At 41.8% G+C, this 25,019-nt stretch overlaps 1 protein-coding gene across 1 annotated transcript in view; it reads left to right on the top strand.

Annotated features, from left to right (window-relative positions):
- The window catches only part of LOC124719031 (60S ribosome subunit biogenesis protein NIP7 homolog), a 30,394-nt gene extending 5,688 nt beyond the window's left edge, over positions 1-24,706 (top strand). Inside the window, exon 4 of the mRNA XM_047244700.1 lies at positions 24,511-24,706. Coding sequence (XP_047100656.1) covers positions 24,511-24,630 — 120 coding nt within the window. The 3' untranslated portion in view covers positions 24,631-24,706. The remainder of the gene's footprint in view (positions 1-24,510) is intronic.
- Positions 24,707-25,019: the final 313 nt, after the last annotated feature.

The following is a 25,019-nucleotide window of genomic DNA, read 5'->3' as shown; positions in this document are numbered from 1 at the left end:
TAACCTGCACAAAATCCCCTTCACTAAGCTGCTGGACGATCATTATCTTGTACGGGTGAAACTTAAGATCATCATGTAAGATGCAGTGCTACAGCCTGTCGTCTAGCCGATCGTTTCAGACTAGCAAGCACTACCATTCTCACTCGGTCTACATTTTCCGGAGTTCGAACTGAATGGGGAAGACCAGGTGGCTTCTTTTCCATCACAGATCCAGTACTTATAAACACTGCAACCCATCGGAGTACAGTATTTCGGTCGGGCACTGCCCCTCGATGTCCGACTCTAAAATTTTGACGGAAAAGATGCTGCACTGTGACTACAGAATCATTGTTTCTAAAGTATTGCTCGACAACGGACACATGATGCTCTACGCTCCAACACTCCATAACGGCTTAAACTGCGTTGTATGGACAGTATGCCGACATTCATTCGAGGACAATGCTCCCTCTCATTGTTGTGTACTAGCAGTTCAAAAAACATGCATTTCCTCTGCTCCACCCTGTACAACCCAGTATACAGCGTACTTCTCCAGCTCCTGAAGGGAAGTGGAACCAATATCTCACCCACAACCAGTGACATACAGTACGCTATTAAGACCTTGAAGATCAGAGCAGCTCCTTTGTTGCTTCCAGTTAGACTTAAGCAGATGTCAATCCACCTCTGGAAATCTGACCCCGTGGGTTGTGGTGATACTGCAGGCTTTTTTAGTCTTGAGGAAGCCTACAGGAGCAGTTGGAGGCAATAGGCAGAACATTGTCAGACACTTCCATCGATGTGGCTTCCAGGGAGATTTTCTCATCTTTATAATATTCTTCTCACTTCCCTGTTTCAGATATTGAGTTGGAAAGTACTTATGGACAAGTTAAATACAGGGCACAGTTTCCAGTATGAGAGCATCCTAAGAATTTACAGGGTGTTTCAAAAATGACCGGTATATTTGAAACGGCAATAAAAACTAAACGAGCAGCGATAGAAATACACCGTTTGTTGCAATATGCTTGGGACAACAATACATTTTCAGGCAGACAAACTTTCGAAATTACAGTAGTTACAATTTTCAACAACAGATGGCGCTGCGGTCTGGAAAACTCTATAGTACGATATTTTCCACATATCCACCATGCGTAGCAATAATATGGCGTAGTCTCTGAATGAAATTACCCGAAACCTTTGACAACGTGTCTGGCGGAATGGCTTCACATGCAGATGAGATGTACTGCTTCAGCTGTTCAATTGTTTCTGGATTCTGGCGGTACACCTGGTCTTTCAAGTGTCCCCACAGAAAGAAGTCACAGGGGTTCATGTCTGGCGAATAGGGAGGCCAATCCAAGCCGCCTCCTGTATGTTTCGGATAGCCCAAAGCAATCACACGATCATCGAAATATTCATTCAGGAAATTAAAGACGTCGGCCGTGCGATGTGGCCGGGCACCATCTTGCATAAACCACGAGGTGTTTGCAGTGTCGTCTAAGCCAGTTTGTACCGCCACAAATTCACGAAGAATGTCCAGATAGCGAGATGCAGTAATCGTTTCAGATCTGAAAAATGGGCCAATGATTCCTTTGGAAGAAATGGCGGCCCAGACCAGTACTTTTTGAGGATGCAGGGACGATGGGACTGCAACATGGGGCTTTTCGGTTCCCCATATGCGCCAGTTCTGTTTATTGACGAAGCCGTCCAGGTAAAAATAAGCTTCGTCAGTAAACCAAATCCTGCCCACATGCATATCGCCGTCATCAATCCTGTGCACTATATCGTTAGCGAATGTCTCTCGTGCAACAATGGTAGCGGCGCTGAGGGGTTGCCGCGTTAGAATTTTGTATGGATAGAGGTGTAAACTCTGGCGCATGAGACGATACGTGGACGTTGGCGTCATTTGGACCGCAGCTGCAACACGGCGAACGGAAACCCGAGGCCGCTGTTGGATCACCAGCTGCGCGTTGCCCTCTGTGGTTGCCGTACGCAGTCACCCTACCTTTCCAGCACGTTCATCCGTCACGTTCCCAGTCCGTTGAAATTTTTCAAACAGATCCTTTATTGTATCGCTTTTCGGTCCTTTGGTTACGTTAAACCTCGGTTGAAAACTTCGTCTTGTTGCAACAACACTGTGTTCTAGGCGGTGGAATTCCAACACCAGAAAAATCCTCTGTTCTAAGGAATAAACCATGTTGTCTGTAGCACACTTGCACGTTGTGAACAGCACACGCTTACAGCAGAAAGACGACGTACAGAATGGCGCACCCACAGACTGTGTTGTCTTCTATATCTTTCACATCGCTTGCAGCGCCATCTGTTGTTGAAAATTGTAACTACTGTAATTTCGAAAGTTTGTCCGCCTGAAAATGTACTGTTGTCCCAAGCATATTGCAACAAACGGTGTATTTCTATCGCTGCTCGTTTAGTTTTTATTGCCGTTTCAAATAAACCGGTCATTTTTGAAACACCTTGTATATACTTGTTATTACAATGAGTAGTGGTGTTCATCATTCATAAGCATCCCAACTTGTGAATGATTTTGCGGCGTTTTGATTCTCTAACAACTTTGCAAATTTAACAAACCAGTTGCAGTAGAACATTGGAAAACTGGAGGAGTCAAGACAACACATGAATTTCAAATTTGGGGTCAACCAGAGGCTGGGATAGTGCCCATCAGCTTTGTCTAGTGAGATAACTGTGTTGTGTGATGTTATTGAGGGATGAAATGTTTGAAATGAACTGCATTTGCAGAAGCATATTGCAATAAGTGTTGGCACACACTGTTGTATGATGTTTATGTTTCTAAATTGTTTCGGAGTGATGTTAGAGCAGCAGTGGACTTTTTGCTGTGCATTACTTGGTGTTTTGGAGGATTGTTTTTGTTGCCTTGTCAGTGAGTTAAATTTTAATGTCCTCAGTTATTGGCTACTGACGTATTTTTGGTTTTGAAGGTGTTAGTTCCTCATATCCGTGAGACACCGTCTTGTTAAAGACACCTCCATTGTAGAGAGGCGAGGTTCGTGTACGTCAAAGAAGCTGAGATCCATGCTGGCAGTAGCATAGCTACCGCCAGAGCATACTAAGCTGGACAGGTCACGACAGAGGAACCAGGCAAAGTGTCTCCTGCAGCACAGGGCAGGGATGACTCAAAAGGCACGGGGAAGCCAATGTTCCTAGGCGAGTAAACCCTAAATAAGTTCAAGTCCTCCAGGGCGAGGCCAATCACTCTACACTGAACCGCAAGAGGCTCGGATAATGGATGGCACATATAGAATACACCTTCAACAAAGAAAAGGGGCAAAATTATCTGGAATATACAGTGAGAGAAATAGCCAAAGAGGACATGAAGTTTTAGTAAAATACTGTGACACTAGAATAAGTGAGATTGCAAGGACAGATAGATATGCCTCAGTATTATCTGCTGTGCAGTGCACTCTAAAGGAGAACAGGTCAACATGGAACAGGGTTGATAACAACAAAAGAGTTTGTCTCTCTCCCCACCTGTACACTACTATTCCTTCCCTTTCCCCACCCCATCCACATTGCTGTTTGCATTGCACATGATGTTGCATTCCGGCACGAGATGCTGTAGTTAACGGTCGTGTGTGCGTGATGTTTGCTTGCTTGCTTGCTGAAACAGAAGCAGGAATAAAAGAAAATTTTTATAAGAAGGCAAAAAACACCACTCTGGCCGTAGAAAGTTTTTATTTAACCACTACTGCTTTCACACCAGTTTAGGTGCATCCTCTGGTGATCTACTTGGGGATTAGAAAGGAATTATTGTACTCTTTTTTTTCTTTGTACACTGACTTAGTAAATATTATATGGAGTATAATAGTCCTGTACACTAGATACTTTGGTGCAGTGGTTAGCACACTGGACTCGCATTCGGGAGGACGACGGTTCAATCCCATCTCCAGCCATCCTGATTTAGGTTTTCCGTGATTTCCCTAAATCGTTTCAGGCAAATGCCGGGATGGTTCCTTTGAAAGGACACGGCCGATTTCCTTCCCACTCCTTCCCTAAACCGAGCTTGCGCTCCGTCTCTAATGACCTCGTTGTCGACGGGACGTTAAACACTAACCACCACCACCACCACCACCACCACCACCACCACTAGATACTTACATAAATTTTGTCTACAGCATTATTTTATGCCTTAATAATATTTTTTGAAGCTTGTAAGCTGCTTCCATTGTTTAGGTGTTCTGCTAATGGTCGGTAATAATATGAGACAATATAGCAGAGAAAGAATACCAGCAGCAAACAAAGTATATTACGCAAACATACAAGTATTTAAGAATTCTCTAATTACAAGAACAACCAAGTTAAGAGTATGCTATTGCCTTGTTTGACTGTTGGTACATATGGGCCAGAAATGAGGACAGTGATAGAAGCAGATATGAACAGCCTAACAGCATTTGAAAGAAAAACCCTGCAAAAAATTTATGGGCCTGCAAGACAGGCTGTGGGTTGGAGAGTAAGGTAAAACATTGAAACACATGATCTTATATCAGGGAAAAATACAGTGAAATTTCTTAAATTTCAAAGAATCCACTGATTAGGACATATGGGGAAGGTGTCAGGTGACAGGATGCCAGGTGAATAATGAAAGGTAGATTGTATTCCACCAAAAGGAGGGGCCAACCAAGGGCTACACTATGTGATCAAAAGTGTCTGGATACCCCCAAAAACATGCGTTTTTTCATATTAGGCGCATTGTGCTGCCACCTACTGCCAGGTACTCAGCATTAATGACCGCAGTAGTCATTAGACGTCGTGATTTGTCAACCTCCCTATTCCCATTATTTAGCACTGAGTGACTTCTGGTTTTTCCAGAAACTGAAAAAGGCTTTGAAAGGAACCATATTTCAGAAGAGGGAAGACATGCAGAATTTGATGGAGCAATTGTGCATCATACCAAAAGAGGCTTTCTGAAAATGCTTCCAGCAGTAGCAGCAGTGTTGAGAGAGATGTGTAGAAGTAAGGTGACTAGTGTCACCAACTGAACGTGAATAAAAATTGCATGGCAGATGGTATATTGTACCACTGCTAGTCATATCATTTTCTGTTTCACCCACAAATAGAGCAAGGGAAAAATGAATATTCAAAAGCCTCCCAATGAGCCCTAACTTCTCACACCTTAGCTTCATGGTCCTTACACGAATTGTACATTGGTGGCAGAAGAACCATTCTGTAGTTGGCGCTAAATGCAGCTTCTCTCAATTTCCACGATAGTGTGTCATGAAAAGAGTGTTGTCTTCCCTCCGAGGATTCGCACTTGAGTTCACAAAGCATCTCCATAATACTTGCAAGCTGATTGAACTTACCAGTAACAAATCTAGCAGGATCACTCATGAGTTGCTTTGATAATCAGACCTGGTGGGGATCCCAAACACTTAAGGGGTACTCAGGAATGGGCCGCACAAGTGTTGTATATGCCATCTCCTTTACGGACGAGTTACACTGTCCCAGAATTCTCCCAATGAAATAAAGTCAAGCATTCTCCTCCCATACTATAAACCTTATGTGCTTATTACACGTTACTTTGTCTTGTAACATTATCCCTTGATATTTAATTGATGAGACTGTGCCAGGCTGCACCCTAGTAATGCTGTATTCAAATTTTATGGGATTGTTATGCTGTGTTGTTCATTGAAGTTCATATTTAGTAGTTTAAAGTGCTGGTATTGTGGAGTGCGTTGCAGCTGTTTTGATATCAATGGGTTTTGGTAATACTTAGTTCTGCTAGTTTCGGTCGCTGTGGGGTTCATTTGAGCTATGTAGGAAATTGGCGGTGCTGGACTTTCAAGTTTTGTGGGGGTTCCTGGTATTGCTGTCTTTGTTTGAGCTATATAGTTCATGTGTAATGAATGATATCCGTGGTGTGTTTCTTGCTTTTTGTATTTGGGTTGATTGTTGATGTTTTCTGTATGTCATTTTTGGGTGAATATTTGATTGGAATGGTGTTGTGGTTGTTCTTGTCATGTATTCAGTTTGTCCCCTTCCAAAACCGCGTACTTCCCACAGTTTCATTTTATTGCTAGAGTTAAATACTTCTTGTGTTGTTGACAGTTGTTAGCAGGTGTAATGGGTGACATTGTGGTCACAACATTGACAACGCTAGTTATTAGAGACACACTTATCAAGATGCATGATTCAGTAAAGTTCCTTGACCTCTTGTTTCACAGTAAGTTCTCTTCACAACTACATCTAAGAGATCTGAAGATAAGATCCTGCAAGGTACTTAACTCTTAGTTGTAGGTGTGCTTCCTTAAATGCTATTTTGAGCACTAAGTTGTCATCAATTAACTTTTTATACCTGGGATTCACAATCATATAGAACTTCATAAAAGACATAATATTTACGCCAGTGACTGTAACACTTTCTTTATTCCACGATTGCAATTTCAGCCTCAGGCCATTATCAAGTGTAGATTTTTGTGGCTTTAAGCCATGCAACTTAAAATGAGCTGACACATTTATATGTCATTGTCATTACTATTAAATACATTCGTGACGCTGTTACATATTGCGAGCACACATAACCATATGTTGTTTTATGTCATATGGATATGTGTGCTCGCAAAATGTAACAGAATCACGAATGTACTTAATAATAATGACGACAACATACTAGGGTCACTCCAAAAGAAATGCACACTGTCTTTTTTTAAATCCATCTTTTATTCTACATGTTTGAAAGTTTTACAGTTTGTAGATACATCCTTTAGGAACAATATTTTCATTTCTCTATGTAATTTCCATCACTCTCAACTGCCTTATGCCATCTTGGAACCAGCGCCTGTATACCTGCACGGTAAAATTCTGGACCAACCTGTTGGAGCCACTGTTGGCAGCGTGCACAAGGGAGTCATCATCTTCCAACCCTGTTCCACGAAGAGAGTCTTTCAGTTTCCCAAAGAGATGAGTCACATGGAACCAGGTCAGGACTGTAAGGTGGGTGTTTCAGTGTTGTCCATCCGAGTTTTGTGATTGCTTCCATGGTTTTTTGACTGGCATGTGGCCGTGCATTGTCGTGCAACAGCAAAACATCCTGCTTTTGCCGATGTGGTCGAACACGACTCAGTCGAGCTCGAAGTTTCTTCAGTTTCATCACATATGCATCAGAATTTATGGTGATTCCACTTGGCATGATGTCCACAAGCAAGAGTCCTTCAGAATCGAAAAACACCGTAGCCATAACTTTTCCAGCAGAAGGCGTGGTTTTGATTTTTTTTCCTTGGGTGAATTTGCATGATGCCACTCCATTGATTGCCTCTTCATCTCTGGTGAAAAATGATGGAGCCATGTTTTATCACCTATCATAATTGTTCCAAGAAATTCATCTCCACCATAATCGTACTGTTCCAAAAGTTCGCTGCATACCGTTTTTCTTGTTTCTTTGTGAGCCACTGTCAACATCCTGGGAACCTACCTGGCACAAACCTTTTTTAACACCAACACTTTCAGTATTTTCAAACACTTCCTTCCCCTATCCCAACATAGCGTGACAATTCGTTTACGGTGATGCGTCTGTCAGCAGTCACCAATTCGTTAACTCTCTGCACACTGTCTGGAGTGTGTGCAGTACAAGGCCTGCCACTGCGAGGACAATCCTCAATACTGCTGTGCCCGCTTTCATCACGTAACCTGCTTGCCCACCGGAGGACAATCCTCAATACTGCTGTGCCCGCTTTCATCACGTAACCTGCTTGCCCACCGGCTTACTGTACTGCGATCAACAGCAGCATCGCCATACACCTTTTTCAACCTCTTGTGGATGTTTCCCACTGTCTCGTTTTCACAGCACAGGAATTCTATGACATCACGTTGCTTCTGAAGAACGTCAAGTGTAGCAGCCGTCTCGAAGACATGCTGTGACGGTGCCACTCACGGGAACAGGTTGAACTAAGTTTGAAAACAAGCGGGAAGGATGTATCTACACACTGTAAAACTTTCACACGTGCAGAATGGAAACTGTATTTTTACAAAAATAGTGTGCATTTCTTTTTGAGTGACCCTCGTATAAATGTGTCAGCTCATTTTAAGTTGACATGACTTAAAGCCACAAAAATCTGCACTTGATAATGGCCTGAGGCCAAAATTGCAATTGTGAAATAAAGAAAGTGCTACAGTCACTGGCGTAAATATGTCTTTTATAGAGTTGTGATCACCTCATCCCACCACTTGTACAGACTGTTGAAGTGTTTAAATAGAGAACTCCTGTGCTGGACTGACAACTTCATGTATGGATCCGTCACTCTGATGCTGTTTGTAATAAAAGTCTCCTTATTCAATCTCGACGGTTGTCTTCATATATTTTCTTAATTCTTTGGTCCTGCTAAGCAGTGTCACTAATTTGACTGCTGAACTTCGTCTGCAGAGGGTCGAGGGCTGTAAGAAAGCTCTTACTTTATGATAACTTACTACAAAATCATGAAACCACGATTTAAAGAACTCTTCTGCATTTAACTATTCACATAATTCTTTACAACATAGAGTGAATAGATCAATTATTACAACATGCTCATGGGTAGTGTCTATATGATACTTTATCACCTGACATATAGATAATATAGACATGTGAGTCCATAGGAAACTCCAAAAGCATTTTTAACGAGCTTGTTTTGTTCTTGTGCAAAACTACGAGGGTAATCTCGAAAGTAAGGTCCCCTATATTTTTTTTATATGAGTACATAGGCCTGTTAATTTCTACAATGGTTTACATCAGTTTACAGCTTGGAAATTTAGCTATTTTTTGACATAATCACCATTTCTGTCGATGCATTTTTGTAGACGCTGTGGCAGTTTTTGTATGCCCATGTCATACCAGCTCGCCGCCATGTTGTTCAGAAAGTTATGAACCTCTTCTTTCAACTCGTCGTCGGAGCTGAATCACTTTCCGGCCAACCTAGGGAACAGGTGATAGTCACTGGGCGCCAAGTCGGGACTATAGGGTGGGTGGGTGATTATGTTCCACTGAAACAGTTGCAGGAGGGCAAAGGTTTGCCGAGCGATGTGTGGGCGAGCATTGTCATGGAGAATGTGTACGCCCGTGCTCAACATTCCTCTCCTCAGGTTCTGAATTGCCCGTTTGAGTTTTTTCAGAGTGTCACAGTACCTGTCAGCTTTAATTGTGGTCCCAGCGATTCAGCTCCGACTATGAGGTGAAAGAGGAGGTTCATAACTTGCTGAACAGCATGGCGGCGATCTGGTATGACTTGGGCATACAAAAACTGCCACAGTGTCTACAAAAGTGCATCGACAGAAATGGTGATTATGTCAAAAAATAGCTAAATGTTCAAGCTGTAAACCTATGTAAATCATTGTAGAAATAAACAGGCCTATGTACTTATAAAAAAATAGGAGACCTTACTTTTGGGATTACCCTCATATTATTGTTTGGCCCTCTTCTCCTCTGGAGTCCATTGGGTCCCGAAGCTGTGATGGTAAAGCGTAAATAGCTTCTCCATTTTGAGAATTAGGTTAGTGCGTAAGCTCATAGCATGTGGTTTTTTTTTTCTCATGTTGGTAGTCTGGTTGCTATGCCAATGGCCTTACTGCAGATCTGACACCGGTTTCCATCAGATCACTGAAGTTAAGTGCTGTCGGGCTGGACTAGCACTTGGATGGGTGGCCATCTGGACTGCTGAGCACTGTTGGCAAGCGGGGTGTACTCAGCCCTTGTGAGGCTAACTGAGGAGCTACTTGACTGAGAAGTAGCGGCTCCGATCTCTTAAACTGACATACGGCCGGGAGAGTGGTGTGCTGACCACATGCCCCTCCATATCCGCATCCGGTGACGCCCGTGGGCTGAGGATGACATGGCGGCCGGTCAGTACCGTTGGGCCTTCATGGCCTGTTCGGGAGGAGGTTTCTTTTTTTTATTCTTGTTGCTATGGGTTTATTTATTGGTTGTAATTTTTTGTTTCTAGTTCACTGTTGCTATTTGAGTTTATGTATTGTCAGTTTATCATTTGGAGATACTGAATAGAGCTGTAGATGCTAGAAAATGTAGAAAATGGAGTGCCAAGTGGGGAACATTTCTGACATATTCTTCTCCTCGAGTTCTAGTAGAGAGGTGGCGGCAGCGGAAGCAGCCAGAAACATTTGTGCCATTTTTGGGGATAATGCCATTGAGCAGAGCACAGCAAGAAAATGGTTTTCTCATTTTGAGGAGGATCATTTTGACATTAGTGACTCTGCCCTCTAGGAGGATCTTTGGAGTTTGATGGAGATTGTTTACATGCTTTAACCCACAATGATCCTCGACAATGCACTGGAGAACTGGCAAATGTGATGAACTGTGATCATTCCACCATTGTGCGACATTTGCATGCAATGAGGAAGGTTAGAAAATCAGACGTATGTGGTTGCTTGTCATCAGTCGACTTGTGAACAACACCAACCATTCCTACCTTGTATCGTTACTGGTGAGGAGAAATGGGGTCTTTTGTTCACATGAGGAAAAGAAAGGAATGATTGAGTTCAAGCTAGGCAGCAACTCCATGTACAAAGACCTGCACACTTCCACAAAAGATAATGTTATGCATCTAGTGGAACAATGATAGTTTAGTGTGCCAGCCGGCCGTGGTGGCCAAGCGGTTAAAGGCGCTACAGTCTGGAACCGCGCGGCCGCTACGGTCGCAGGTTCGAATCCTGCCTCGGGCATGGATGTGTGTGATGTCCTTAGATTAGTTAGGTTTAAGTAGTTCTAAGTTCTAGGGGACTGATGACCTTAGAAGTTAAGTCCCATAGTGCTCAGAGCCATTTTAGTGTGCCACAAATTGCTTCTGTGAGGTGTAACCATCACTACTAACATTTGTTAACAATTGAGACATCTTGCAGATGCAATTCAAGTACAGCAACCAGGAAGAGTGTGTAAAGTGATGCTACTCTACAGTAATGCCACCTGCATTCTGATAGATTGACAAAAAACGCTATACAGGAGTTGGGTTGGGAAGTCATTCTGCACCCACCATATGCATCTGATCTTACGCCCTCAGATTTTCACTTTTTCAGCTCTCTACTGAACAACTTTCAAGTAACTTCCTTTTCAGATAAAAATACATTCCAAAAGTGGCTCAATGAGTCTTCGCCTCAAATCCAGGTGATTTCTACAGTCGCAGAATCAAAAAGTTGCCACATCATTGGCAGATTGTTTTAAATAATAAGTGAGAATACATTATTGATGACTAAAGTCTCTGTTATGTATATTTGTTGTGTTTATGAAACGTGTGGAAAAACACAATGTACCTACCCAATAAAACCACTTGCTCATCAGTGCATTTTGTTAATGTGCTGTACTCACATTTCTCCCTTCATATCTGCACACAAATTGAAAACAATGTGTGCACAGTATGCAGCATGCTACTTAATAGCTACTAAAATACCTTTTCAAGGCCCCCAACCATGTTTTGTCGGTCTGAGAGGATAATACTGGGGCCTGTTATTGCAGAATTGTGGAAGCTATGATGCCAGAGTATCTGATTTGTATAGCCAGTGATGCAACAGTGTTTTTGTTTTGATCGCAGGAAACATACTAAGTGTTTAATGTTACAAAACCTCAAATACTAGGGATACAGTGCAATCAAATTGCGATTTTGAGGGAAAACACTTAATTTGGAGAAACACACACACACACAAAACATAGTAAAAATTTAGCATCGAGTGTTCATTTTTCTCTTTTTGGCTACTCTGCAGATCAGTACATCGCCACAGCCATCATTTCACTTTGACATTTGTTCGCTTCGTCAACTCGCGAACAAAGTTTGTGCTTGAGAAATGTGTCTGTTAGTGGGATAAAGACACACCTAGTTACTAGCTGTTCACTAACTACCTCAAATTGTACTCCCATTTGGTTGCCTCGAACTTGATACAGAGACACATTGTCAGCACCTGCATTACACTGTAAACAAACACAGTGGGTGGACGGACCTATGTAAAGTTAAGGGATTGTCCGATTGGAGGTGCTATACCATTGGTTTCCTTTGACCTATCTTACCCAGCCTTTTATCATGGGGCTTACAGTTTAACATGGTCTCCAAAAGCAGTTTCCACTCACACCAATTACACAGAGGTGACAAAATCCTGGAATAATGTATGTACATGTACAGATGGCATTAGTATCACATACTCAAGGTACAAAAGGGCAGTGTGGTGTGCGTACTGTAAGACCTTCAGTACACACACCATCAGATTATTTGACTTGTCACTCTATGTAAGTGGGCGAGTGTCAGCAATATGTCTCGTGGTCTTATCGTGGCGTGTTTATCTTCTGCCGTTAGGTCAGATGATAGAAATGCCACTTGCACGCTTAGAGCAGCAGATTGACGGTGACCAACTTTAGACAGAACTTGATTAATTTTGACACACATTTATTAAAATAATAACAAGCATAAAAATTATTTAACTTGGTTGTGGATGCTATTTACAATTGACAATCTGAAGTTCCTTTGGTATTGGTACATTAATCTTATTCTCACATATATCTCTGATACTTGACAAAGTGTCTATTTATTTATCTTTATGGCTATGTACAGGAATATGGTAATCTTATTAGACGCAGACTGAAACTTGACTACAGACTAATGCAGACTGACTAATCGAAGGTCTGTACACTCGTTATAATACCTCGCGCTTTCATGTATCACTGCGCGAGTGTGATCCGCGAGGAGGAAAGGTTCTACGTTAGCAGCAATCTCATTGGCTGCGTTACATATTAATACGCGGATCGGCGGAAGCAGAATTTGGTCCGTCTCTAACGCAGCGCCATCTCGTAGTGCGGAGACGGACGAGCACTGCGCCTGCGCTGTTGTGCTTAGCAGGGCACGTTCTAGTGGGGAAAGTTGTGTACACGCTGACTACGCGTAACTATGTACACAACAGGCAGTATATTGCCAGAGCTGTCATTTGTACTCGGGTAATTCATGTGAATAGGTTTACGATGTGATTGTGGTCACACTACAGGAATTAGTAGACCTTGGATGCAGAATGGTAATCCAGGGTTGCCACTAGTTCTGGAAATCAGGGAATTTCAAACGTGTCAGGGAGATCAGGAAAATATCAGGGAATTTGAAAAAAGACACCGGAAAAATTTTGTTTTTTGTCTCATTAGATGAAATGATTTGTTTGATATGCATTGTTGCTGGCTGGGTGCAGCTGACTACGTGTGCCACTTCCCTACTTCCTCACTCTTACTACTTCTCCTCTTCCTACCACTCCCCTCAGCTTGCAGCCAGTGCTGCCACCACTCTTGCCACTAGTGTGGCAGCTGCTGACGAGAGGCAGGGAGACATTAGGAGTGGTTTCTTTGGATTTTATTCTAAGAGATGTTGACGCAGCTGCCAGAAATGGTGGCCATGTGTGCACTGCTATGTCACCAGTCATACGACCACACCGGCGCCTGAGAGATCGATCCGCCGGATGTGATTCTCTCGTTAAACGGAACAGAAGAACGGCTGTGTTAGCCAAAGAGTACACAGCCAGTCGCAGTACTTGTGCTCACTGCGAGGCGTCACTAGGCCACTTCACGTGTCGCATGAGTGTAGTGCAGTTGTGCCAGTCTACAGTTCGTAGCCGCGCTCAGTGGTCAGCCAGCGATGTTAGTCATCGCCTGCAGCTCAGTCATTGCAGTCGTCAAGTCTTCGTAGCCCAGTTCAAAGTTAGTCTTCAAATTCACCAGATTCGACATTCAAGATTACGAGGGATTAATTCGTCACTGCAAGATTTGTGACTTGTAAATTATGTCATTCTACAGATGCTTGGTCAAGTCACGTCTTCTATAATTGGCAACCGACTGATCGTGGACTACAGCAAAGTTAAATAATAAATACTTTCTTATTTTGTACTCCTGCTAATTAATTGTGTTTTCCTGTTGTAGCTACCAAGCAGTCTTGGCATAGTAAAACCCACGTTTCCACCTCCTTGGCTACCTCATATTTGCCACCTCATATTGATGGACTCGATTATGGTGGAAGATGGAGAGCCATCATGCACGAGTTGCGCCTGAGTGATTGTGTGTGTGCCCTCATTTTCTGAAGAAAGGCTGTTGCTGAAAATTTAGCTGTGAGAGTGTGATTTTCTTTTCTATGTGCCTGTCTGCTGCTCAACAACCTCTTTACGGTTTCCCAACATGGTGCCTGTGACATGTGAATAGCTGGCCACCAGGTGAACTTCCGTGGACAGGCCAAAACTGCAGGCAATTTCTGCAGGTATCTCTAATGGATCGGGCCTGCTGATCGTAAGCCCGTTGTTTCCCACTATTGTGCAAGCCCTCCTCATCAGATCAAGTCTTACCGCTCTGCCCATAGACCGGGTCCGTTTGTGCAAGGCATAACACTGCAGATTTTCATGGTTTATCTGAGGACCCAGGGCTGTGGTGCTCCTCGTCAGACCAGAGGCCACGAGTGTTGACTGCAGGAATTGTGACTCTTTCACTGCAAGTACATTGTACAGTGTGGCATTTTATAGACATTTTATTTATTCTTGGTCATTTTGGCACTTCAAAAGTAATTTCTGTATTAGAAAATATGGATGATAAGAAGAAGAAAATTTTGGCAGTTGCTGGCGGTTTGTACACTACATACTAGTATATTTCTCAAAAGGAAAATCGCCCAATACCTGCAAAATAATAGACATAACATAGTGAGTAATAACTGACAATAACGAACATAGTAGAACCAACATTTTAGTGGTGGTCACCTATAGTCCTATGGTTTGCACAACTCTTCCCTGCCTTCTACACTTCTTTCAAGAGGCGTTCTTTTTTCTAAGGTTATTTCTGAAATCGGTGAAGGTATTTTAAATCTGTTTGTGACTCCAAGAAAATGCGTATTATTGTTACCAAATGTGTTTTACTATAATAGCAGTGGTCTTAATGAAACACACATACAGGGTGACACACGGGAGACGGACGGTTTTGAACTGCGTAGTACTGAGGGTGCGATGGTGGGAGGTGGTTGTGGTGGGGATAGTTCTGATCTACACAAGACGCCATTTCATTTACTCAGTCACTATGGAGCAGCGGGACTTGCATCGTCGAGTGTTTGTCTATGACAGCTTCGTGAAAAGTGGTGAGCCTATTATTGCTACGCAGCGATTGTTTCGTGCGCGGTTTAATGTCAGTCGACATGAAGCTGTTCCGAGCCGTAACACAATCCTCAGATGGGTGGGAAACTTCAGATCAGCTGGAAACATACTGGATAAGAAGCATCCTGGCCCGAGACGCAGAGTAACGACACCAGAAAATGTTGAAAAGGTAACGCAAGCGGCAGTCAGAAGCCCAGGACGGTCAGCTAGACGTCATGCTAGTGAGTTACGAATCAATCATGAGTCAATTAGACGAATTTTGCATAAAGAATTAAAATTCCATCCCTACAAAATGCTCATTGTCCAACAACTTAAGGAAACTGATTTTGCTGTACGAGAAGACTTCGCTTACAGAATGCGAGTGATTTTGGGATCGAATGAAAATGAAATTTTATTGATGAGCGATGAAGCTCATTTTCATTTAAACAGGACCGTTAACAAGCAAAACCTACGTTAATGGGCTCCAGAGCATCCACACCTTATCCACCAGCGTCCTCTACACACAGAAAAAGTAACAGTATGGTATGCTCTTGGCTCTGTTGGCATTATTGGACCTTATTTTTTTTTTAAGAGAACGGGGCCACAGTTACTGTTAATTCAGTTCGTTACATTCATATTCTTGAAACAAGAACTAAGAAGACGACGAATCCCTTTAAAACGCGTTTGGTTCCAGCAGGATGGGGCAACATCGCACACCGCAAACACTTCAATGACAGTTCTTAGACGCATGTTTCCTGACCGGATTATCTCACGTTTTGGCAATGACCCTTGGCCTCCCAGGTCTCCTGACCTGTCAGTATTTGAACTTTTTTCTGTGAGGATACCTTAAGAACTGTGTCTATAACCACAAACCATGAAATTTGGACGAGTTGAAGAATGTAATCATTCAAGAAATTGCTGCCATCCCTGCAGAGATTTTAGTCTGTGTGATGGAGGATTTTGAGAAGAGTCCTGCATTTGAAATGATGGACATCACCTTGATGACATTATTTTTCACAAATAATGGCAAATAATGAGCTTTGATTTTGTGTAAATAAACATGCATTAATTAAAGTTGGCTGAGTATTATTTCATTAAAAACCGTCCATCTCCCGTGTGGCACCCTGTACCTTTGGGCTTGCTTTCTCCATCTAAAACCCTTTCATTACAGATGATGTTGATGTTAGCACTTGAGATTTTTGCTTACATGGGTGAGAAATGCAGAAGTCCTTACCTTTTTGTCAACTTATGTTTTTACTTATGCCAAAGATCTCAAAATTTGTCAGGGAAAAATGGCAGTGCCATCTAGTAGTGCGGAGACGGACGAGCGCTGCGCCTGCGCTGTTGTGCTTAGCGGGGTGCGCTCTAGTGTGGAAAGTTGTGTACGCAGTGACTACGCGGAACTATGTACACAACAGGCAGTATATTGCCAGAGCTGTCATTTGTACTCGGGTAATTCATGTGAATAGGTTTATGATGTGATTGTGGCCACACTTCAGGAATTAGCAGACCTTGGATGCAGAATGGTAATCCAGGGTTGCCACAAGTTCTGGATTGGGGAAATATCAGGGACTTTGAAACGTGTTAGGGAAATTCAAAAAAGCACTGGAAAGTTTTTTTTTTTTTTTCCTCATTAGATAAAATGATTTGTTTACTTGTCTGGAAATTGGGGAAACTTGTGGCAACCCTCTAATTGGAGCTACATGCATGGGACATTCTGTTTTGGAAATTGTTATGGAATTCAATATTTCAAGATCCACAGTATCAAGATTGTGCTGAGAATACCAAACTTCAAGCATTACTTCTCACCACGGGCTACGGTGTGGCTGACAGTCTTCGTTTAACGAGCGAGAGCAGGAGTGTTCGTATAGGAATTGTCAGTGGTGACAGACAAGCAACACTGCAAGAAATAACAGCAGAAATCAATGTGGGACATGTGATGAATATATCTGTTTGGACAGTGTGGCGAAATTTGGCATTAATGAGCTATAGCAGCAGATGACCGACCTGAGTGCCTTTGCCCACAGTACAACATTGCCTGCAATGCCTCTCCTGGGGTTTTGACCACATGAGTTGGTCCCTAGATGACTGGAAAACTATGGCCTGGTCAGATGAGATCATTTTTCAATTGGTAAGAATTGATGGTAGGGTTTGAGTGTAGCGTAGGCCCCACAAAGCCGTGCACTCGAGTTGTCAACAAGGCACTGTGCAAGCTGGTGGTGGCTCCATAATGGTGTGGGCTGTGTTTAAATGGGACGGGCTGGGTTGTTCGGGCTGTCTGGAGACCATTTGTAGCCATTCATGGATTTCATGTCCCCAAACAATGATGGAATTTTTATGGATGACAATTCACCGTATTACTGGGCCACAGTTGTCTGCACTTGGTGTGAAGAACATTCTGGACAGTTGAAGGGAGTGGTTTGGCTACCAAGATCACCTGACACGAATCCCGTTGAACATTTGTGGGACGTAATCGAGAGTTCAGTTTGTACGTAAAATTCTGCACGGCAACACTTTCACAATTATGGGCAGCTGTAGAGGCAACATGGCTCAGCATTTCTTCAGGGGACTTCCGACAAACTGTTGAGTCCGTGCCACGTCGAGTTGCTGCACTGTGCCTGGCAAAAGGAGGTCTGACGTGATATTAGGGTGTATCCCATGTCTTTTGTCATCTCAGTGCATCGCTAGAAGAAAGGGAAGAAAGATCGTAGGCTTGATTGAGGATTAAACTGCAGACTTTGAGGTTTTATCTGGACAGCTGTCAACACCAAGTTGTCTTTTTGTCAGAATAATTATTGTAAGTGTTCCACTGTGATGTCCTCGATAGTGAGTGTTCATCGGAGGTGAGGGTATCATCTGTAGTGCCCCAGGGAAGTGTGGTAGGTCCGCTGTTGTTTTCTATCTACATAAATGATCTTTTGGATAGGGTGGATAGCAATGTGTGGCTGTTTGCTGATGATGCTGTGGTGTACGGGAAGGTGTCGTCGTTGAGTGACTGTAGGAGGATACTAGATGACTTGGACAGGATTTGTGATTGGTGTAAAGAATGGCAGCTAACTCTAAATATAGGTAAATGTAAATTAATGCAGATGAATAGGAAAAAGAACCCCGTAATGTTTGAATACTCCATTAGTAGTGTAGCGCTTGACACAGTCACGTCGATTAAATATTTGGGCGTAACATTGCAGAGCGATATGAAGTGGGACGAGCATGTAATGGCAGTTGTGGGGAAGGCGGATGGTCGTCTTCGGTTCATTGGTAGAATTTTGGGAAGATGTGTTTCATCTGTAAAGGAGACCGCTTATAGAACGCTGGTGCGACCTATTCTCGAGTACTGCTTGAGCGTTTGGGATCCCTATCAGGTCGGATTGAGGGAGGAAATAAAGCAATTCAGAGGCGGGCTGCTATATTTGTTACTGGTAGGTTTGATCATCATGCGAGTGTTACAGAAATGCTTAAGGAACTCGGGTGGGAGTCTCTAGAGGAAAGGAGGCGTTCTTTTGGTGAATCGCTACTGAGGAAATTTAGAGAACCAGCATTTGAGGCTGACTGCAGTACAATTTTACTGCCGCCAAATTACATTTCGTGGAAAGACCACAAAAATAAGATAGAGAGATTATGGCTCGTACAGAGGCATATAGGCAGTCATTTTTCCCTCGTTCTGTTTGCGAGTGGAACAGGGAGAGAAGATACTAGTTGTGGTACAAGGTACCCTCTGCCATGCACCGTATGGTGGTTTGCGGAGTATCTATGTATATGTAGATATAGATGTGTGCATAAGTACAAGACAGTATTTCTATAGAGGCAAAAAATTAAGGTATGTGAGTATTCTTTGTTTATATACAAGTAATTCTATATCAGAAATGGACAGATATTCAAAACACTTGATATAGGCTGCAATTTTTAAAAAAATCGGAAGTGCATATTACAACACCTAAATCATCCACACTGTGATGTTCTCAGTGAGTTAAATAGACTGTAAAGAAGATTAAAAATCAGAAACAAAGAATCATATATAAAAACAAAGATGAGGTGACTTACCGAACGAAAGCGCTGGCAGGTCGATAGACACACAAACAAACATAAACATACACACAAAATTCAAGCTTTCGCAACAAACTGTTGCCTCATCAGGAAAGAGGGAAGTAGAGGGGAAGACGAAAGGAAGTGGGTTTTAAGGGAGAGGGTAAGGAGTCATTCCAATCCCGGGAGCGGAAAGACTTACCTTAGGGGGGAAAAAAGGACAGGTATACACTCGCACACACGCACATATCCATCCACACATATGTGTATACCTGTCCTTTTTTCCCCCTAAGGTAAGTCTTTCGGCTCCTGGGATTGGAATGACTCCTTACCCTCTCCCTTAAAACCCACTTCCTTTCGTCTTCCCCTCTACTTCCCTCTTTCCTGATGAGGCAACAGTTTGTTGTGAAAGCTTGAATTTTGTGTGTATGTTTATGTTTGTTTGTGTGTCTATCGACCTTCCAGCGCTTTCATTCGGTAAGTCACCTCATCTTTGTTTTTATATATAATTTTTCCCACGTGGAATGTTTCCTTCTATTATATTGATATCATTAAATAGAGAGAAACAAAGAATCTGTTGACAAGCACAATGTATTGATCATCTTCCGTTTTCTGTAGGACTGCACTATTGTATTGTAAATAATTATTAAAGATATTCACTTACGTAATAATCCACTGCTGCTGCTGTCAAATGTTACTAATTTTTCTTTGTAAGGGTGTCATGCAATGAGATACAACACATAATGATACCCACATGTTTTTCCTTTGTATCAAATTGTTCACACACTTTATATTTCAGGAGATCTTTCTTGGAGTGCTTTCTCTGTTAGCTTTTTTGTCTCCTGTTGCATAAAGTTCTCCTATTGTAATACTCCCTCCTGTTAATGAACAGTGGAGAGTGTGAGAAATTAAAATGCACAGCTCAAGAATATTGAATATGAACCCTCTGCACAATTTTGGTGTTTTACACGGAATCAGTAAACATTGATAAAAACACAGGAATGAGATAGGGTCATAACATATACCTGCTGTTATTCCATCTGCTGTTAGAACACACTAACATCGTAAATGAAATGTAGAATCAAATTCATTGATTCTTAACTGCAAAAAGAGGCAAACATGAAATTTGTTGATCAGAGCACCATGTACCACAAGTGGGAAACAATGGTTTGAATAAACCACACATGTATTTTGGTGTAGAATCTGAATATGCAATAAAATTGAGGGGTTTCCATTTGAAAATGCAATGTTGATCCCACTCATGTAGGAGGGCTATAGATTGCGGGGTGCTGAATGAAATGCATTTGGCTGTCAAGAGAGCAATGCATGAAGCCTTCAGTGACTGTGGTAGCAGAATATTGTCAAATGATGTTCCGCAAAATCCAAAGAAATTCTGGTCGTATGTAAAAGCTGTTAGTGGCACAAAGTTAGTGTCCAGTCCATAGCAAATGAGATGGGGACTGAAATCTAGGGTAGCAAAGAAAAAGCTAAAATGCTTAGTTGTGTTTTCAAATGTTCCTTTACAAAGGAAAACCCAGGAGAATTGTCGCAATTTAATACCCATACTTCAGAAAAGATTAATGAAATAAGTATTAGTGCCAGTGGTATTGAGAAATAGCTGAAATTATTAAAATTGAACAATGCTCCAGACCTGGTGGAATCCCTGTCAGGTTCTATACCAAATTAGTGGCTGAGTTAGCCCCTCTTCTAACTATAATCTATCATAGATCCCTCGATGAAAGAACCATGCCCAGTCCTTGGAAAAAGGCACAGATCACACCCGTCTACAAGAAGGGTAGTAGAAGTGATCCAGAAAACTACTGTCCAGTATCCTTGACATAGGTTTGTTGCAGAATCCTAGAACATATTCTGAGCTGAAACATAATGAGGAATCTTGAACTGAATGACCTCCTCAATGCCAGTCAGAATGGATTTCAAAAACATCAATCATGTGAAACCCAACTTGCACTTTTCTCATGACATACTGAAATCTTTGGATCAAGTAACCAGGTAGAGAGCAGTGTTTCTTGACTTCTAAAAACCGTTTGACTCAGTACTGCACCTATGCTTATTCTCAAAAGTACAATCATACGGAGTATCATGTGAAATTTGTGATTGGATTGAGGACTTTGTGATAGGGAGGACACGTCATTTTATGTTGGATTGAGTGTCATCGTCATATGTAGAAGTAACTTTGGGTATGCCCCAGAGAATCATGTTGGTACACTTGCTGTTCATTTTGTATATTAATGACCTTTCAGACAATATTAATAGTAACTTCTGACTTTTTGCAGATGCTGAAGTTATTTATAATGAAGTACTATCTGAGAGAAAGTGCATAAATGTTCAGTCTCATCTTGATAAGATTTCAACTTGGTGCAGAGATTGCTCTTAACGTTCATAAATGTAAAATTTTCAACTTCACAAAACAAATAAACACAGCATCCATTGATTATAATATCAATGAATCATTGTTGGAGTCGGCCAACTCTTACAAGTACCTGGGTGTAACACTTTCTATGGGTATGAAATGGAGTGATCACATAGATTCAGTTGTGGGTGAAACAGATGGTACACTTCGGTTTATTGGTAGAATACAGAGAAGTGCAATCAGTCTACAAAAGAGATTGCTTACAAATCACTTGTGTGATCCATCCTAGAATATTGCTCAAATGGGTGGGACCTCTACCAGATAGGACTAAATGGAGATATAAAACATACACAGAGAAGGGCAGCATGAATGGTCGCAGGTTTGTTTAAACTGTGAGAGAGTGTCACAGAGATACTGAAGGAACTGAAATGGTAAGCTCTTGAAGACAGATGTAAACTAACCAAAACAAATTGAAATAGGTGTTCCACAGGGCAGCATTCTGGGCCGATTGTTATTTCTAATTTATATCAATGATATACAGGCTCCAGACAGCTCAGCCAAAATTCTACTATTTGCAAATGACACGAGTATCATAATTAGTGATATAAAAGAATCATTGTGTACTACAGCTGAAAAAATGCTCTGATACATACAGTCATGGTTTTATTCAAAGAAGCTGACATTAAATACAAAGAAAACAAACTTTATATTGTATGGAAGCAAGTGTCAAGGGGAAAATATGTGCCTTATGCTGGATAGCAAACAAATAGAAAAAGTGTGCACCACAAAGTTTCTGGGAATGTGAATTGACCAAGATTTAAACTGGAATGAATACAGTGTATATCTTACTCAGAAACTTAGCTCAGCATGTTTTGCCTTAAGAATAATATCCAAGGTATGTAGCAAGGAATGCATTAGAGCGGTGTACTTTAGTTATTTCCAATCAGTTGCAAGCTATGGCATAAGTTTTTGGGGGAAAACCAGGTCAAGACTAAATGACATTTTTATTATGCAAAAAAGAGCTATTCGTATCATGACACACAGCCCACCACAAACTCACTGTAGGGGCTGTTTGTATGTGTTTGTCCATTTATTATGTGTGTGTGTTGTTATGTGTTACGTGCAATCAAATGACAAATCCTATATCACATGTGTGAGCTATTGGATTCTAAATAAATAAATAAATAAATGAATATCCCGAAAAAGTCTGTCAAAAAAGCCTCAAGAACTGGTTTTAAATGATTACTCTATGGATATACTGCAACCCTGTAAGTATTGCTCGCATAGGGATCATGAGGATAAGATTAGAGTAATTACTGCATGCACAGAGGCATTCAAACAGTCATTCTTCCCGCACTCTATGCGTGAATGGAACAAGAAGAAACCCTAATAACTGGTACAATGGGACACTTTGTCATGCACCTCATGGTGGTTTGCAAAGTGTAGATTTAGATGTAGAGGGGTGGTGAGGAGGTGGTAAGTTGTAGCAGAGACAAATGTCCCCTTTACTAGTATTAACTTTTCACCTAGAACATTTTTGTCATACAACGCGTCATTTTTGAGATATTTAGCTGTCTCAGTTTAAAACAAACACCATGTATATGTTCTGCTCACAGTGTAAAACAAGATGTATTTTAACAAATACTTATAAGCTGTGCAGCACTAAGTCTACAAGATTTTTCACATTTTATTATTAACTTGTAAACACTGCTTTTTTACATTAGTACTAGAGTTCAGGAATTGATTGTGAGCAATTTCACAAGTCCTCTTACAGATGTCCTCAGTACAGATGTAAGCTTCAACTGTACGCACTCTTTGATTCACAGAATTTGGCATACATTACTCGAGTAATTTGGAGAACTATGAAATGACACTTGCAGAATTTTCAAAGTGAGAAATGAAGCTGTGACAATTAACTGCACCTGTTATGTGATCGGAAGATTGTGTAGGTGAGGAATTGTTAAAATAACAATGTGGCCACTTTATCTTGGACATACTGTAATTTAGAATGAGATTTTCACTCTGCAGCGGAGTGTGCGCTGATATGAAACTTCCTGGCAGATTAAAACTGTGTGCCCGACCGAGACTCGAACTCGGGACCTTTGCCTTTCGCGGGCAAGTGCTCTACCAACTGAGCTACCGAAGCACGACTCACGTCCGGTACTCACAGCTTTACTTCTGCCAGTACCTCGTCTCCTACCTTCCAAACTTTACAGAAGCTCTCCTGCGAACCTTGCAGAACTAGCACTCCTGAAAGAAAGGATATTGCGGAGACATGGCTTAGCCACAGCCTGGGGGATGTTTCCAGAATGAGATTTTCACTCTGCAGCGGAGTGTGCGCTGATATGAAACTTCCTGGCAGATTAAAACTGTGTGCCCGACCGAGACTCGAACTCGGGACCTTTGCCTTTCGCGGGCAAGTGCTCTACCAACTGAGCTACCGAAGCACGACTCACGTCCGGTACTCACAGCTTTACTTCTGCCAGTACCTCGTCTCCTACCTTCCAAACTTTACAGAAGCTCTCCTGCGAAACTTGCAGAACTAGCACTCCTGAAAGAAAGGATATTGCGGAGACATGGCTTAGTTTTAATCTGCCAGGAAGTTTCATATCAGCGCACACTCCGCTGCAGAGTGAAAATCTCATTCTGGAAACATCCCCCAGGCTGTGGCTAAGCCATGTCTCCGCAATATCCTTTCTTTCAGGAGTGCTAGTTCTGCAAGGTTCGCAGGAGAGCTTCTGTAAAGTTTGGAAGGTAGGAGACGAGGTACTGGCAGAAGTAAAGCTGTGAGTACCGGACGTGAGTCGTGCTTCGGTAGCTCAGTTGGTAGAGCACTTGCCCGCGAAAGGCAAAGGTCCCGAGTTCGAGTCTCGGTCGGGCACACAGTTTTAATCTGCCAGGAAGTTTCATACTGTAATTTGTTTTGTCCATCCAGATATATTTTTAACTCTGTACCGTCAGAATATGAGATACACATTTTACATATAATTTTATGATGTAACCCTCTGTTCTCCTGCTTTACATACTACCTATAGATAGTAAATGAACATAAATTTGATTGTTCACAGGGTTTTGGAGCAGCGGCAAAGGCTACAGCAGAGTGTAAACATGCAGACCCTATGGCAGTTGTATGCTTCCACCAGGCAGACATTGGAGAGTATATACGTTCAGAGGACACACTTATCTGATGGAATCTAGTGGAACCTTTTTGTACATACTGTTATTTCACTTATATTTTTTTTAAATAAACATACAAAATAATTACTTGTTCTTCTTTCTGTAGAGAGTAGTCTAAGCAGTGCAATGAATGTACCACTTAAAAATATCCTGGATATCAAAAAACAAAACAACATGAATTTCACATATTTAATCACAGGAAGTTGCAATATCTGGAAGACAGTTTAGTTTCAAAACCTATTCTCCAGAATTTCAATATTTATTTATGTTGGATTTGACAAAACAGTTTCAGTATAAAAGTATCTGACATGTAATGTCATAGAATATCAACACCATTATTTTTGTTATGTGACAAAACGTACAAAGAAACACTTTTGTTCTCAGATACACATTATCCCTG

The sequence above is a fragment of the Schistocerca piceifrons genome, chromosome 10, assembly GCF_021461385.2.
Source record: "Schistocerca piceifrons isolate TAMUIC-IGC-003096 chromosome 10, iqSchPice1.1, whole genome shotgun sequence".
NCBI classification, from domain to species: Eukaryota; Metazoa; Arthropoda; class Insecta; order Orthoptera; family Acrididae; genus Schistocerca; species Schistocerca piceifrons.
The sequence above is the reverse complement of the archived record's forward strand: the minus strand, read 5'-3'. Positions and strand labels throughout refer to the sequence as shown.